Raw genomic sequence first — 13,359 nt, 5'->3', positions numbered from 1 at the left:
GTGCTCAGGGTGGGGGCAGCGCGTGGAGCTCCGTCCCCCCCCCCCCATCTAGGAGGTGGACCTGTTGGCCCTTTCCGGGGAGCAGCGCGGTGCCAGGACAGGTAGGGACGAGCCAGCACCGCTGACCAGACTTTTAACGGCCCGATCGGCAGTGCTGACCAGAGCCGCTAGGGTCCCTTTTCAACTGGGCATTCCGGTCGAAAACCAGATGCCTGGCAGTCCTAGCTGTTCCTAAGTGAAATGAGTTTGGAGGGCTCTGCATGGTCCTCTGGGATCAGGAAAGTGACAGTCAAGCTGTGTTCTGTTGTCCTCTCTACCAAGAGCCACAGTCAACTTTAGCCACTTTATACAGAGTTCTGCCACCTGGCTGTCCATTCTGTCAGGAAAAGCAGCGCTACTACAACTCTTCCTCTAACCATTTTGGATAAAAGGTCTGAGAGTGCTGATCAGCTGACAGTGTCAGAGAACTGACTAAGACGAGATGAAGAAAAACAACTCCCGAACTGTCAGGCTTTTCATCTTAATTTACACCCCCATCTGTACCCTCCAAAATGAGTCGGCGTGCTAATTAAAATAAATGAGCGGAAAACAGGGTCTTGAAGGAGTGTTGGCAATGCTTGCATTTGCAAGTGAAGGAAAGGCTAAGGGGGAGGTGGCTGAGAAGGGAGAGAGGGGCAAGGAGTATTCTCCTATAAGTACTCAAACCAAGGCCCCACTATAGCAATGCTAATTTCTCCTTAGCTAAATTGTCTGATTTCTCTCCAATGCCCTGTTCCCTGTCCATGCTAGATCCTGTTCCAAACAAGCTTCCCAGGGAGTGCTGAGTCAGGCATGCTCAGGGGCAATCTCGCAGTGGCATTACAAAAATTAATGATAGAAAAGTCAGCACCGGCTTATTTCTTTTAGCCGAATCTGCTTTCATACAGGGAAATACAAAAGCCTTGCAGCATCAGAGACGCTCTACCTGCACCTTCCCATGGCAATGCCACCAATCTGCCCTCCCAAGGGGTGATTTTTAACCTCTCTGTATCTCAGTTTCCTCTGTTACAGAATAGAGATAACTAACTGCCAGGGGCATTCTCAGGCTGGGATGAAAGGAATTCAATGATCGCTGTATTTTACAATGTGCTGTTAACATAGCAGGAATGGTGAACAGAGGATTTGGATGCGAACAGAAATGTTGTTACGATCCAGAGGAAAAATCAAGAGTTCCTTCAGAGCAGGCGCTTCCTGCTCTGCTCTTCCCTCTCCTTAACAGGCCAAGTGAATCCTTCTGCCTGTCTGAGGCCAGTTCAGGCTTCATTTGTGAGACCTGTTTTAACTTGTGCCATAGTCCCAAGGCAAGCCCAGACTGAGTTGCTGTACCTCCTCCTAAAATGGGCGGGGCCCAGGTTCCATTTTAATACAAGAAAAGTGACAGTGAGCTCAATGGCTAGACAGGAAGGAGAAGGAAGTTACTCTATGGACCAGCCCCCCAGTGAGTGTAAATCAGCCTAGCTCTACTGAAGTCAACACTGAGCTCTCTGGATGTATTTATAATGTTTTAGAAGCCTATATTAATTACAGCCTGCCAGCAACTGGCAGCAAACAGGTTATCACAAATTTATCACTCAGGAACAACTTCACCAGCCAGTCACTTAAACAAAGGGACCAGACCCTTGTTGGCATAAATCAGTGTAGCTTCATTGACATCTGTACATTATAGTGTTATAGCATTTGATTGCTATCAAAGCACTTTCTTGGTAATGGAACAAAAGAAACCTCTCTATGTGTATTACGGTCAGATAGCACAGCAGCTAGTATTGATATCATATTCATCTATATTAAGAAAGAAAATGCTACAATTTAGTGTAGAAGGGGAAGGAGTGGTCTATGATGAACAGGGTGACCAAACAGCAAATGTGAAAAATCGGGACGGGGGTGGGAGGTAATAGGAGCCTATATAAGAAAAAGACCCCAAAATTGGGACTGTCCCTATAAAATCGGGACATCTGGTCTCCCTAATGGTGAATGACATTGTAAGGTTACATTTGGAGCTGCAGATCTATGTGCCCTTCTTCATCCTCTGAGGGTCTTTGCATCTCTCACCCACCAATAGCTCTATTTGCAGCCAGGATTTTTCTCTGTTACTAGCCCTGTCTCAGACCATTAAAAGAAGAGAGGCTGAAACACTAGATGGGATTTAAGGCGGCACCTCATGGTCTCAGACACCATCCGATGGTCCAGGGACATCTACATCGAACACAACACCGGCCACCGACAGTACCAGGAGGCGTGAGCCGGAGTGACATCGTTCTTTGACTACAAGAAAGGGATCAAGAGACTTTCTCCGTTGGATCATATGAACTAGAACCATAAACTCCCTGAACATTAAATCTCACCAAATGAGGGTCAATCCATCCTCATCATCATATCCACTCATTATACTCCACACCCGAACATAGCCACTCTATGAACTTCATACCCTCATATCTCAATGTCTGTATTTTGACCCATCAACCTTTTACCCCCAATCGGGGATATTGCAGATTATGTATTCCTTATGCCATCCGATCTTAAACCGAACTTCGCACCCCTCGATAATCTTTATGTTATTCCCTGATAACCAGAAACTTCTATGCTTAAACTCTGTACTGTTCACTTTTTAAAAAAAAACATCAGCTTAATAAAATTTTTAAATCTGCTACTTGGTCTGTCTCAGAACATTACTGAAAGGAAGTCATTCGTGGTGCTTTTCGCTCCTCTTTATCTGAGCCAAGATAAATTCTGTCGCCGATAGAGTTTTGGCTGTCAGCTTTTTGGTAGGGTGCAATGACGCTGCTGGAAAGCACTTTTTTGGTTCTCTTCTTCCCAGCCATTACATTTCTTCCTTGTTTTCTTCATTTCTGTCTCTGCCCACAGATGAGCTGGGGCTGGGTACAAAGAAACCTTGAATTCACAGTATAAAACCTCAGGGACAGTCAGTTTCCCCCCAGAGGTTATTCCATAGATAAGATCTTCTGCAGTACGAGACCATTTGTAAGTAGTTGCCTGTTGGGCTACCTCTATGCTACAAGCTAGCAGGGTGATTCCCCAGCTCATGTACACATACTCATGGTAGCAGACAAGAGTCACCGTGAGTATAAATAGTAGTGTAGCTGTGGTAGCACGGACAGTAGCTGCAGTGCCAAATACAAACCCACCTGAAGCTCTCATCGAGCTACCCGGAGTATGTGGATGTGAGCTGGGGAATCACAGTCCTAGCTCGTAGTGTAGACACAGGCTTGGTCAAGGCTCTTTTCGCAGATAGTGCTGAGCAAACAGTCTCACGGCCTGATTCTGATCTTGTTTACACTAGTGACTTTATTGGAATTATTCCTTATTTACATGAGGTTCACATTTACTAAATGGAACTGCATAGCTCCATCTTTTAATGATCTTTCTCTTTTTTTAACCTTCTAATTAACCACTCTTCAGCTCCTCTCACTCCATGAACCCCCTTCATTGCTGCCCTATTAGCACTTTCAAATAGAGCACTATTCAAATGCATACACCTTGAACAGGATACAATGGATGGGTAGATTTTTTTCTATATATTCTGGGCTCCATCTTAGAATCATAGAATTGTAGGAAGGAACTTTGAGAGGTCTTCTAGTCCAGTCCCCTACACTCATGGCAGGACTAGACCATCTCTGACAGGTGTTTGTCTAACCTGCTCTTAAAAATCTGCAAAGATGGAGATTTCACAACCTCCCTAGGCAATTTATTCCAGTGCTTAACCACCCTGACTGTTAGGAAGTTCTTCCTAATATCCAACCTAAACCATCCTTGCTGAAATTGAAGCCCATTGCTTCCTGTCCTAGCCCCACTTCAGCACAGTTCAAGGGAAGGAGAAATAAGATGGATCTAACCCACCTTTCCACTCCCCCTGATCCTCAGTCTGACTGGGGGATTAAATAGCTTCTTAGCACAATTGGGAGGTGAGACTACAAAATGTGCAGACCTACCTGAGCTAGCTTTCATCTAGCTAGCTCAAGGAACCACAGCAGGGAAGGAGCAGTAGCACAGGTGTCAGGCGCTCAAGTATTTACCCAGGGTCCCAGGCGGGTGGGGCTAGTTCACGCAACCATCTGTGCTGCCACAGCTTCACTGTTATTATTACTCAAGCTAGCTTTGACCTAGCTTGATCAAAGCTAGCTCAGGTAGGTCTACACCTTCTGCAATCACACCTCCCAATTACAGCATAGTCATTGCCTACGTTACAGTGTAATGTAGATGTTGGCCGCAATGGCTCACTAGAGATGGCTGCTCCAGATAAGGATTGGTGTCCCGCACGGTTGTGTGGCATGGCCTTGCCCACTCCTGACACACATGCAGCGATGGGGGATGTTGGTGGTGTAGAGCCAACTGTGCTGCCTTTATCGCCCCCAAGGATTTCCCTACACAAACAGAAGCCTTGGCTGTCCCTTTAGATCAGCTGACTGGCCACTTTCCATTGTCAGTTCTGGGGCCAAGGATCTGGTTCATTGCACCAAACCCTGAAAAAACAGGCAGCATGAAAGAGGATGCTGAAAAAGGGTTCTAATTCCTTATGAACCTTGCCTCCTTCCAGGAGGAGGGCTATTATTTGTCCTAAAACACAAATGATTTCAAGCATCATGGATATTGGAGTGTGTGTTAAATAACCACAAAACCTCTCCAAGGACACAATACCAACTTTACCAATGACTCTAATTATGGGGACTGAGCACTGGATTCCTGTTTTCAAAGGTTTTGCATTACATAATGGTCAGGAACTCCTTTCACAGGGCTTCTGTGAATCTCCTGCTTCACAGTTAATTGAAAGTAGTTTTGTTATTAGGCTGACTGGCTTACCAGTTTGTAGCAGGGCTCAGGGTAATTAGGTAATTGAGCCAATTAGCCACTTTCAGCAAGATAAAAGCTGAGCCCTAGCTCTGTCTTGGGGTGTTTACTCATCTTTTAGCCTGACAGCAAAAAGAGAAATATAAGTTACTTTTTTTAGAAAGCTAAAAGCTTGTTTAAGGTCTGGTGCAGTAGATTGAGCCTCAAGAAGCACACAGCCCTAAACAGAGAAAGGATGGTTGTGTGTTTAAGGCCCTGAACTGGGACTTGGAAGATTTGCGTTCAGTTGATAGCTCTTCTGAAGACTCCGTGTGTGACCTTGGGCAAGTCACTTAATCTCAGCATGCTGCAGCTTCACATCTGTTTAATGAGGATAATGCTGCTTCCCATTTGCCTTGACTATTTAGATAGTAAACTCTACAGGGCAAGACTGTCTCTCACTAAGAGTTTGTACAGAACCTAACACAACTGGCCCCTGATCTCAACTGTGGCCCCAAGGGACTAATTTAATACAAATTAATAATAATATAAATCAATCATTATTTAAAAGCCACAGCTGGAATTTTTTTTTTTTTTAGCATGCATTATGCTTCATGGTTGCAAACATAAAACTACTATAGATTCCCACTAACAACTTATATGAAGGATACTGACAAAATTCAGGCAGTTCAGTTCCATAAACACAGGCCTTTACCACTTGAGCTTCATTGGCTGCTACTCATTTAGAGATTTTTATAGGTCAGCCACTATAGGGAAACAGTCACAAGAACTTGAGCAAGTGTGACTCTATTTAGCAGAGAACAACTGTGTATGCGAGCGCACAGGCATGTGTGCATGTGCGCACACACAAACACACACGCCAGTATGTACAGTGGATGCAAGATGCCACATAGAGATTATAGGGAGAAATGGAACACATGGACGGTGATGAGCATTGGTGCTCAAAGCCTTCACAATGAGAACAAGACAGATTCCCAGGAGGAAGCAGAACTGCACTCCCATCTTACCAGAAAGTACTTTATAAAGATTTGCCATATGTTGAGAGAAACCCTTAGAGCCCGCTCAAATGCCCATTAAAATCAATGGGACTCGTTCTATTGCCTTCAATGAGCACTGGATCAGTTTACAGCATAAACCATATTTCAGGCATGGAGAGGAATAGACGGTTGGTGGTTCAGTCACCTGCTCAGGACAGTGGCTCCGGCTCACCAAAGTTCACTTGTCAACAACTGCTGCCCTTACACCTTATACTGCAGCACGATGATCATTGGGGCACCTCGGCTTCCAAGACCCAACAGTGTTTGCAAAGAGATGAGCTTCTGTTGTAACATTTTCAGAAACCAAAGAAAGGTAATGCCACAGAATGTCTCTCTGAAACCAAGTGAGAGCTGTTCCCCAGCTTCAGCCGTCAACTTGCCTCTGCATTCAGTTGTGAGATTACACACCACAAGGCTGTCTATTTATTTCAAGAGACACTCATGCCTCTGATTTCTCTAGGGAAACCTAATGCTGGGAGAGTTTATCTTCCTTCACATCAGAGCTGGAGCGTATAAGGATCGTTGTCGGTATCCGCTATTTGTTCAATAACATTTTGACATGATGGCATGTGCGCATTCACCCTGTCTTCATATTAATGTAGAACATAGGCCATGCTCAAGGTTTCCTTACAAAAAGAATTTTGTTCTCACTTTAGTTCAGGTTTCCATAAGGTTCCTCAGAGTGCTCAATAATGTGAATGGGTTTGTTTAGTGAGGCAGTCACAAGGACTGGTCAGGATGATGAATAAAGAAATGGGTCAGATCCTTGGGCTGGTGGAAATCAATGTGGTTCCATTGAAGCTGTGCTGATTCAGACCAGCGGAGGATCTGGCTCAGTATGTCTGTATGGATTATTTATGAGTATTATACCCCACCACACAAAACCCATTGGTTTTAATGTTTTATTCCTGTTTAGATCTCTCTGCTCCCTCTCCTCTCTGCCACTTACAGATTCCCCCCTCTCCTCCTCCCTGGCACTGTTACACATGCCAGACCCAGCCAATTACTGTCATTCATATAGAAGACCACAGGATCTTCGCATTGAAGAGCTAACAATCACATTCAGACAAATGGAATGCCCAGGTCATGTGCCAGAATGCATGGAGATATAGGGTCAGATTCTGGGCCTCCCTCCAACCCAGAGTACACCATATAAATGGGTTAGCATACTCTCTGCCTACCGCTCACTTCTCCCTGCACTCCAACCTCCTCACTCCTCAAAAAAAACCATCTCCTACCATACCACTAACCAGTACCACTTCCCTTAGTGTATGAGTAGGATAAGCTCTGAGCCCCCATCCCCTTACTCAGCCCCCTATTGCCCACCACCATGTGGCTTCTGCTCCTCCACACAACTAGGTCCTACTCCCACCTCTTATCCCAGTATTCTCCATCTTCTGCTCCCCAGCACCTCTCCCTGTTCCATCCCAGCTCCTAGCCTTTCACTTCTTGCTCTCTGGCATCATCCATCTTAGCTTCTAACCCCCACAGCACCTCAGAATCCAACCCCCGCTACAGATAATATAACCCCCGGTGCAGCTCCTGTCCCCCTACCTCCGTCCAACCTCTGGGTGCTGCCTCCTCCCTTTTCAGCTGCTCTTGGGAGCCCGTGTGGGATAGCAGGAGGAAGCAGGACAATAGGAGCCTTCTTCAATCCATGCAGACCTAGAGGTAGCCAGCAGGGGAAAGCAGGAGGAAAGAGATACTGTCATTCGATCAATATGAGGGGATGCAGTGCAGATGACAGCAGCAGAAACTCTAATTTGGTCTCGGGAATACCGCATGCGTCTGCATGGTTTGCATAGTCCCAAGCTTGTCTCTAGGTGCAGGTATGAGGCTCTTGAAGGAGATTTCAAGAGAATTAGCTTGATGTGGAATATGAGAGGAAGACAGTGAAGGATTTAGAGGAGAGAGATACATGGGCAGAGCAGCAGGAGAGTAAAATGACTAACATTTGGGGAGCTTTACTGCCAGTTATGGTTAGTATTTCATGATCACGTCTTACTCCCATGCTGTACTGAGAAGAGATTGGAGGGAGGTAAATGAAACATGCTAACTGGAGATGTGCAGATAGTCTACTGAGTGGAATCAGCATCTCTCCATGGATACCTTGGTGAAACCCAGATAGCTGCCAACTTGCCGTACCCTTACAGCATTCCTGGAAATACTCCTCTAGCTTTGATGACTGAAACTCCTTTTCTTTATGGCCTCCCCAAATTCCACCTTACCAGACTCCAACACAGGCAGAATGCCGCAGCCTTGTTTCTGACATGAGCCATGAAGAAGGAATACACCTTCATCTTCAAACAACGCTATTGTTTCCCCTTTCATTTCAGAATCCAGTTAATAATTTCTTCTTTGTTTTTAAGCCATCATAAACTTGCTCCAACCTTCTTCAAAGACTTCGCCAGTCTCTGCTACCCATCTAGCTCCCCATATTTGCCTCCTCTCTCATGGACCACTAGAGCTGGCTGATTCTCAGAAAAATGAATGAGTCAAATATGTTATTCAATGAAAAACAGCAAATTTAATCAAGCAATGTGTTCAATTAATAGTATTAAACCAGCTCTATCAGCCCACCCTAAACATACCTTTTCAGCCTCACTGCAACTATTTATTATTTTAGGCTGGTATTTCCGAAGTGGCTTAAAGGAGTTAGATTTCAATGAGATCAGAGTACCTAATGGGTGTTGGATGCCTAAAACCCTTAGGCTCCTTTGGAAATCCCAGCCTGACTTTTTAAAAAATAGTTAGCATGAGAGATGCTACTAACAAAACAAAATTCTACCATATTGTGCACGGTCTAAGAAATGTGTCACTGACATCACAGCCATGACAAACCTCTATCTGCAGTGATGTCACACCATTCTGAAAGGACCAAGCAGACAGTCATCACAGGAATTAGGTTTAAATAAGAATAGACATGAGGCTAGAAACAAGGCTAGATGTAAAGATGTCTGCCCTGGTAGACATCAAAGGGAGTTTAAGGACTCGCCCCTCTGATGATTGCTAAACACAGCGTGAAGACAAGATTTCCAACTCTTAACTGCTTTCCCATTGCCAAAATTAGCAGGCTTGTCCTGACACTCCATTGATTTCACAGGAACATTCCCTTTAAAAAGTGGCACAGAAGGGAAGGTACAGAACTAACAGCAGAAAAGTTGAACAAAAACTCACTTTGTATGTTTTGGGGCAAGAGGTCGGGATTTTTAAAGGGCACCCAGAGAGATTCCAACAGCAGCCCTTTTTTGGTAGAAGATCATCTTGGGGGTAACTGTGAAAATTGTGTTGTGTAAGGGAAGAGTGGCCTGGGGTAGTACTTGAGCATATATGGAGTAAACAAAGCTATATTAAACTAGTTACTTCAGTCAGTTACTGTGTTCATGAATTTATTTTGATTTATAATTTATCTAGGAAAAAAACACACCTGTCCCAAGCTATAGACACTTCTGTGATTAATTAAAATTACAATTTAATCAAACCAAACCAGCAGCGTGAACCAGAATATGATAATAATAATCATCATCATAATTAATAAAGTGGAAGCAGACCCATACAATATCCCATCTCACTCACAAACAGCAGCCCCTGTTATCCCTTTCCCTCCCCAAAAGGCTGGCAGTGGGATTGTCCAAAGCACCCATGAGAGTTCTGAATCTCACTAACATTAAGCAGGAGCTGGTAACTAACTTAGGCTCCCCTGAAAATCTTAGACTTGGTAAAGGGACCATTCATATATCAGACCCTGAAGGCCAACAGGTTCAAGCTATTTTTCACACTAAAAGTTGGAGGAAGTAAGGTCCAAATCTGAGAGTCCATCCAGAGGACTTCCACCTAGACGCTACATTGATGCTTCCACTAACTGGAAGCTGATCAAGATTTTTCCCCAACTTCAACAGGATAGGTAGACACCCACTATCAACCCATAGATGGTAATGATCAGTCCCTGACACTGGCACAATTTCTAGCTGCCTTGCCCCAATATGCCCCCCAAAAGAGCAATGGGCTCTGTCTCACAGCGAGCTGAGTACTCTGGCCGTGACCCAGCAAACATCTTAAGCATGTGAGTAATCCCATGGGACTCAGCACCTTGCTGAATAGAGTTGCATGAGCATGGAGCCAATAAGCATGTGGGTTAGCCACATGGCTGCCATGATAGCCACGTAACTTATTCAGAAAGTTTGTCACCCATGAGGCTACTAAAGTCGTCAAGCAGTCTCAGCCTCAGACCCTCCATCCCACCCTGGTAAAAAGGCCCCAGAGGCTTCTTGGTTTCAAGGGACATCGCTCATTTTAGTGCCAAAGTCACCTACATTCCACAGAAATGTGGTGCCCCTCACTTCCATTGTTAAAAAATGTGTCAGAATCAAAGAATCATTAAACAGATGCTATAGAAAGCCTTCTATACACTAAAGAAGGGGATCTTACAAAACTAAAAATATTCTTACAGAATAATTTGTGTCCCCCTTATTTCTGGTCACTTTCACACAACTCACCCCACATTTGGGCCCTGGCAGGCTGAGGTGTGTGGTGGGGAACAACTTCAGCTCACACACAGACTTTGCAATGCAGCAGGGAAATCAGTTTCCCAGGCCTAGTCCCAGCTTCACCCCACCCTGGGAAACTGGATTCAATCCAGTTGTGGGGTGGGAAACCACCTATATTTAAGGCTGGATAAACAGCGTGGCCATAATGCCATGACCTCACTCATCCCCCCTTAGCCTCATGCTACACAAAATATTCACCCAATATTAACTGTAACTGGCACCAATTGTAAACCAAAGCAGTGGCATCAAATCAGGTTTCAGTAAAACACAAGCAAGATCTGTGGCCTCAGTTAAAGCTGGACTATCCACACCTTATTAACCCTTAACCTCTCATTTAACAGCCTAACTCTTAGGCTGGAAACTTTGCTTGCCAACATCCCAACCTTTTAAGAGTTAACTACTGGCAAAACCAACGGTGGCATCAATATTACACATCTCAATTCCAGTTTAGGTCAAACTCATAATTTCTCCCTGCACTCCCCTCGTCAGTGATCCCCACCTCAGGCCCTCATATCACCAGCCCCACTACGTAGCTATTGAAGGGATGTAGCTGCTAAAGCTGGATGAATAAGGACAAGGAATTCAAGGGCATGCTGCAAAAGCCATCTAGGTAAATCCCTCAACCCCCAAGAAGAACACAAATGCACCACCACCATCGCTAACCCCTCCCTTCTTGTGAGCGTCTCATCTTTGGCAGAAGTGTTAATAGAAGCAGGCGTGCTCAGGAATGACCTGGGAGATCAGAGAATGACTGAACCATGACTCATGCCTCGTCCCGGCCCAGAACTGACCAGTCTGCTTCTTAAATACCGTACATCACTCTAACGTGCATTGCAGTGACACCAGCATCAGGAAACAATGGACACCATCGCTGACCGCGCGTATCTTCATACTCACACTCAGCAGGAGGCCCTTGTTTTCTTTGATGGCACCTATACAGCCGACGAAGCCGATGATCATGACAAAAGTCCCTGTGACAATCAGCAGGTTGGCAGCCGACAGGGATGGGAAAGAAGAGGAGAGGGTAGCAAAGTTCCCTTGGGTAACAGCCAGCCAGATGCCAACTCCAAGGATCCCGCAGCCTCCCAGCTGGGAAAACAAAGAGAAACAAAGAAACTCTGTCAGAGCATCCATTATTAGTATTATTTTTATCATCTATATCACAGTAGTATCTAGAGGTCCCATTGTACTAGGCCCTGTGTACACACGTACGCACACACATGCGATCACATGCACACACAGAGTAAGAGATCATTCCTACCCTAAACTGCTTTCAGACCGAATACACAAGACAGACAAAGGGTGGAGGAAAGAATCATTATTATCCCCATTTTACTGATGGGGAAACTCAGGCACCGAGACATGATGTGACCTGACCAAGACCATGATGCGTCTGTGGCAGAGTCAGAACCCAGATCTCCTGAGTCCCAGACCAGTGTCTTAACCACAAGGGCAACCTCCTCTTCTCTCCTTCTCTGAGGGAAAAGCAGGCACTCTGGGAGGCAAGTATGAAACTCCCATAATTTCTGGTCTCGTTGTGGGCCAAAATATCCCCAGGCACTATTTAGGCAGCTCAGAGAACTGCACATAAAGCAGTGTGTGCTTACACCCCCTGTGCCTCTTACCCATGACACACAATCTCCCACTCCTGGCATGCCCCCTACATCAAGGCTTGCAAGAGGGACTGCAAAGTGCTCCTTACGGCTGTCCTAGGCAGTGCCTATGCTAGGGAAATTCTCCATGGCCAATTAAGGGGGGAGGGTTACCGCATACAGGGGCTATAGTGGGAGAGAGGATCCCTTCCCTAGTATTGCAAATAGTGACACTGATCACCCATATTGTGGCCTAGTCACTTTGATAATTCAATTCTCAGCAGAGAACTTGAAGACTCCTTGGGCTGGTCTAGAACAGGCCCAAGTGAGAAGCAATAGTACACGGGTTCCCCAGATACGTAAAAGGTGGAAAGGCTGCACTAAGGTGTGGGCAGGCTCCATCACAAAAACAACATCTATGGTGGCTATATTCACTGGGACTTTTTAAAAAATGAGTTCTTTTCTCAGCCTGCTGTTTATAATTGTGAGAAAGCCCACAGAATTGTAACAATTCAAGTAAAGCTGTGAAATTAAATAGACTTAAACAAAGGGGATTTCATTTGATAACAGTCCCACAGCAGAGCATCACTTAGGTTTCTTTCAGTCTCTCTCTTTAAAATAACAGATTTTTTTATTGAGTTTTATAATTGCACTTTATTATCTAAAATCAATTAAAGGCTGGGAAAGAAACCATGTTCACATAGTAATAAGTCACATGTGTCATTCTCTTTCAGATGCATATCAATTAAATGTCTGCATAAAGTGAGTGAACGTAAGGCAAATCATGAACCAGGAAAGGGAAGAGAAAGAGCTAGCCGCAAACTCAGGCAGTAGATCTCAGAAATGAAAGAGAAGAAATCCAAGGAAACTGCAAAGTAATCTCTCAGTTTGAATAACTCTGATCAGTTATTTAGGGCTGGATTGTGCATCTGCGCTGCCCCCATCCCCCCTGAGGGCCAGTGCAGAGCCACACAGCTCAAGGCAAGGCTGAGGGAAGGTGCACAGACTGCACCATCCTTTAGTATGTTTTAGCTGGTTCCCCCAGTTGCTCCCAACATCTTTGGCAGGGTGGTAAAGGGCTGGGGCAATACCTCACACCAGCCCCACGAGATCAGCAGAGTGTCATATACAGGAAATAGCCCTTGTGTTTCCCTCAAACATAGGGACAACAATTGTCCTTGGCCCTTATGTGGGATGCCTGCATGTCAAACAGCTTCTTATGCTCCAAAAGATTTAGAAAACCTGACCTGCGAGCAAAGGTTAAAAAAGAGAAAAGAAGACTGGGGGAAGGGGTGGACCTGATAACAGTCTTCCAATATTTTAAGGGCTGTTATAAAGAGG

The 13,359-nt window shown here is 45.1% G+C and overlaps 1 protein-coding gene across 3 annotated transcripts in view; it reads right to left on the bottom strand.

Moving 5' to 3' along the window:
- TSPAN4 (tetraspanin 4) overlaps window positions 1-13,359 on the bottom strand; it is a 422,001-nt gene that overhangs the window by 87,732 nt on the left and 320,910 nt on the right. For all 3 annotated transcript variants that reach the window (XM_024216440.1, XM_024216406.2, XM_024216398.1), the window contains one exon: window positions 11,324-11,515. In XM_024216440.1, coding sequence (XP_024072208.1) covers window positions 11,324-11,515 — 192 coding nt within the window. The remainder of the gene's footprint in view (window positions 1-11,323; window positions 11,516-13,359) is intronic.

Source organism: Terrapene carolina, unplaced genomic scaffold (assembly GCF_002925995.2).
Source record: "Terrapene carolina triunguis isolate 2854851 unplaced genomic scaffold, T_m_triunguis-2.0 Scaffold171, whole genome shotgun sequence".
NCBI classification, from domain to species: domain Eukaryota; kingdom Metazoa; phylum Chordata; order Testudines; family Emydidae; genus Terrapene; species Terrapene triunguis.
The sequence above is the reverse complement of the archived record's forward strand: the minus strand, read 5'-3'. Positions and strand labels throughout refer to the sequence as shown.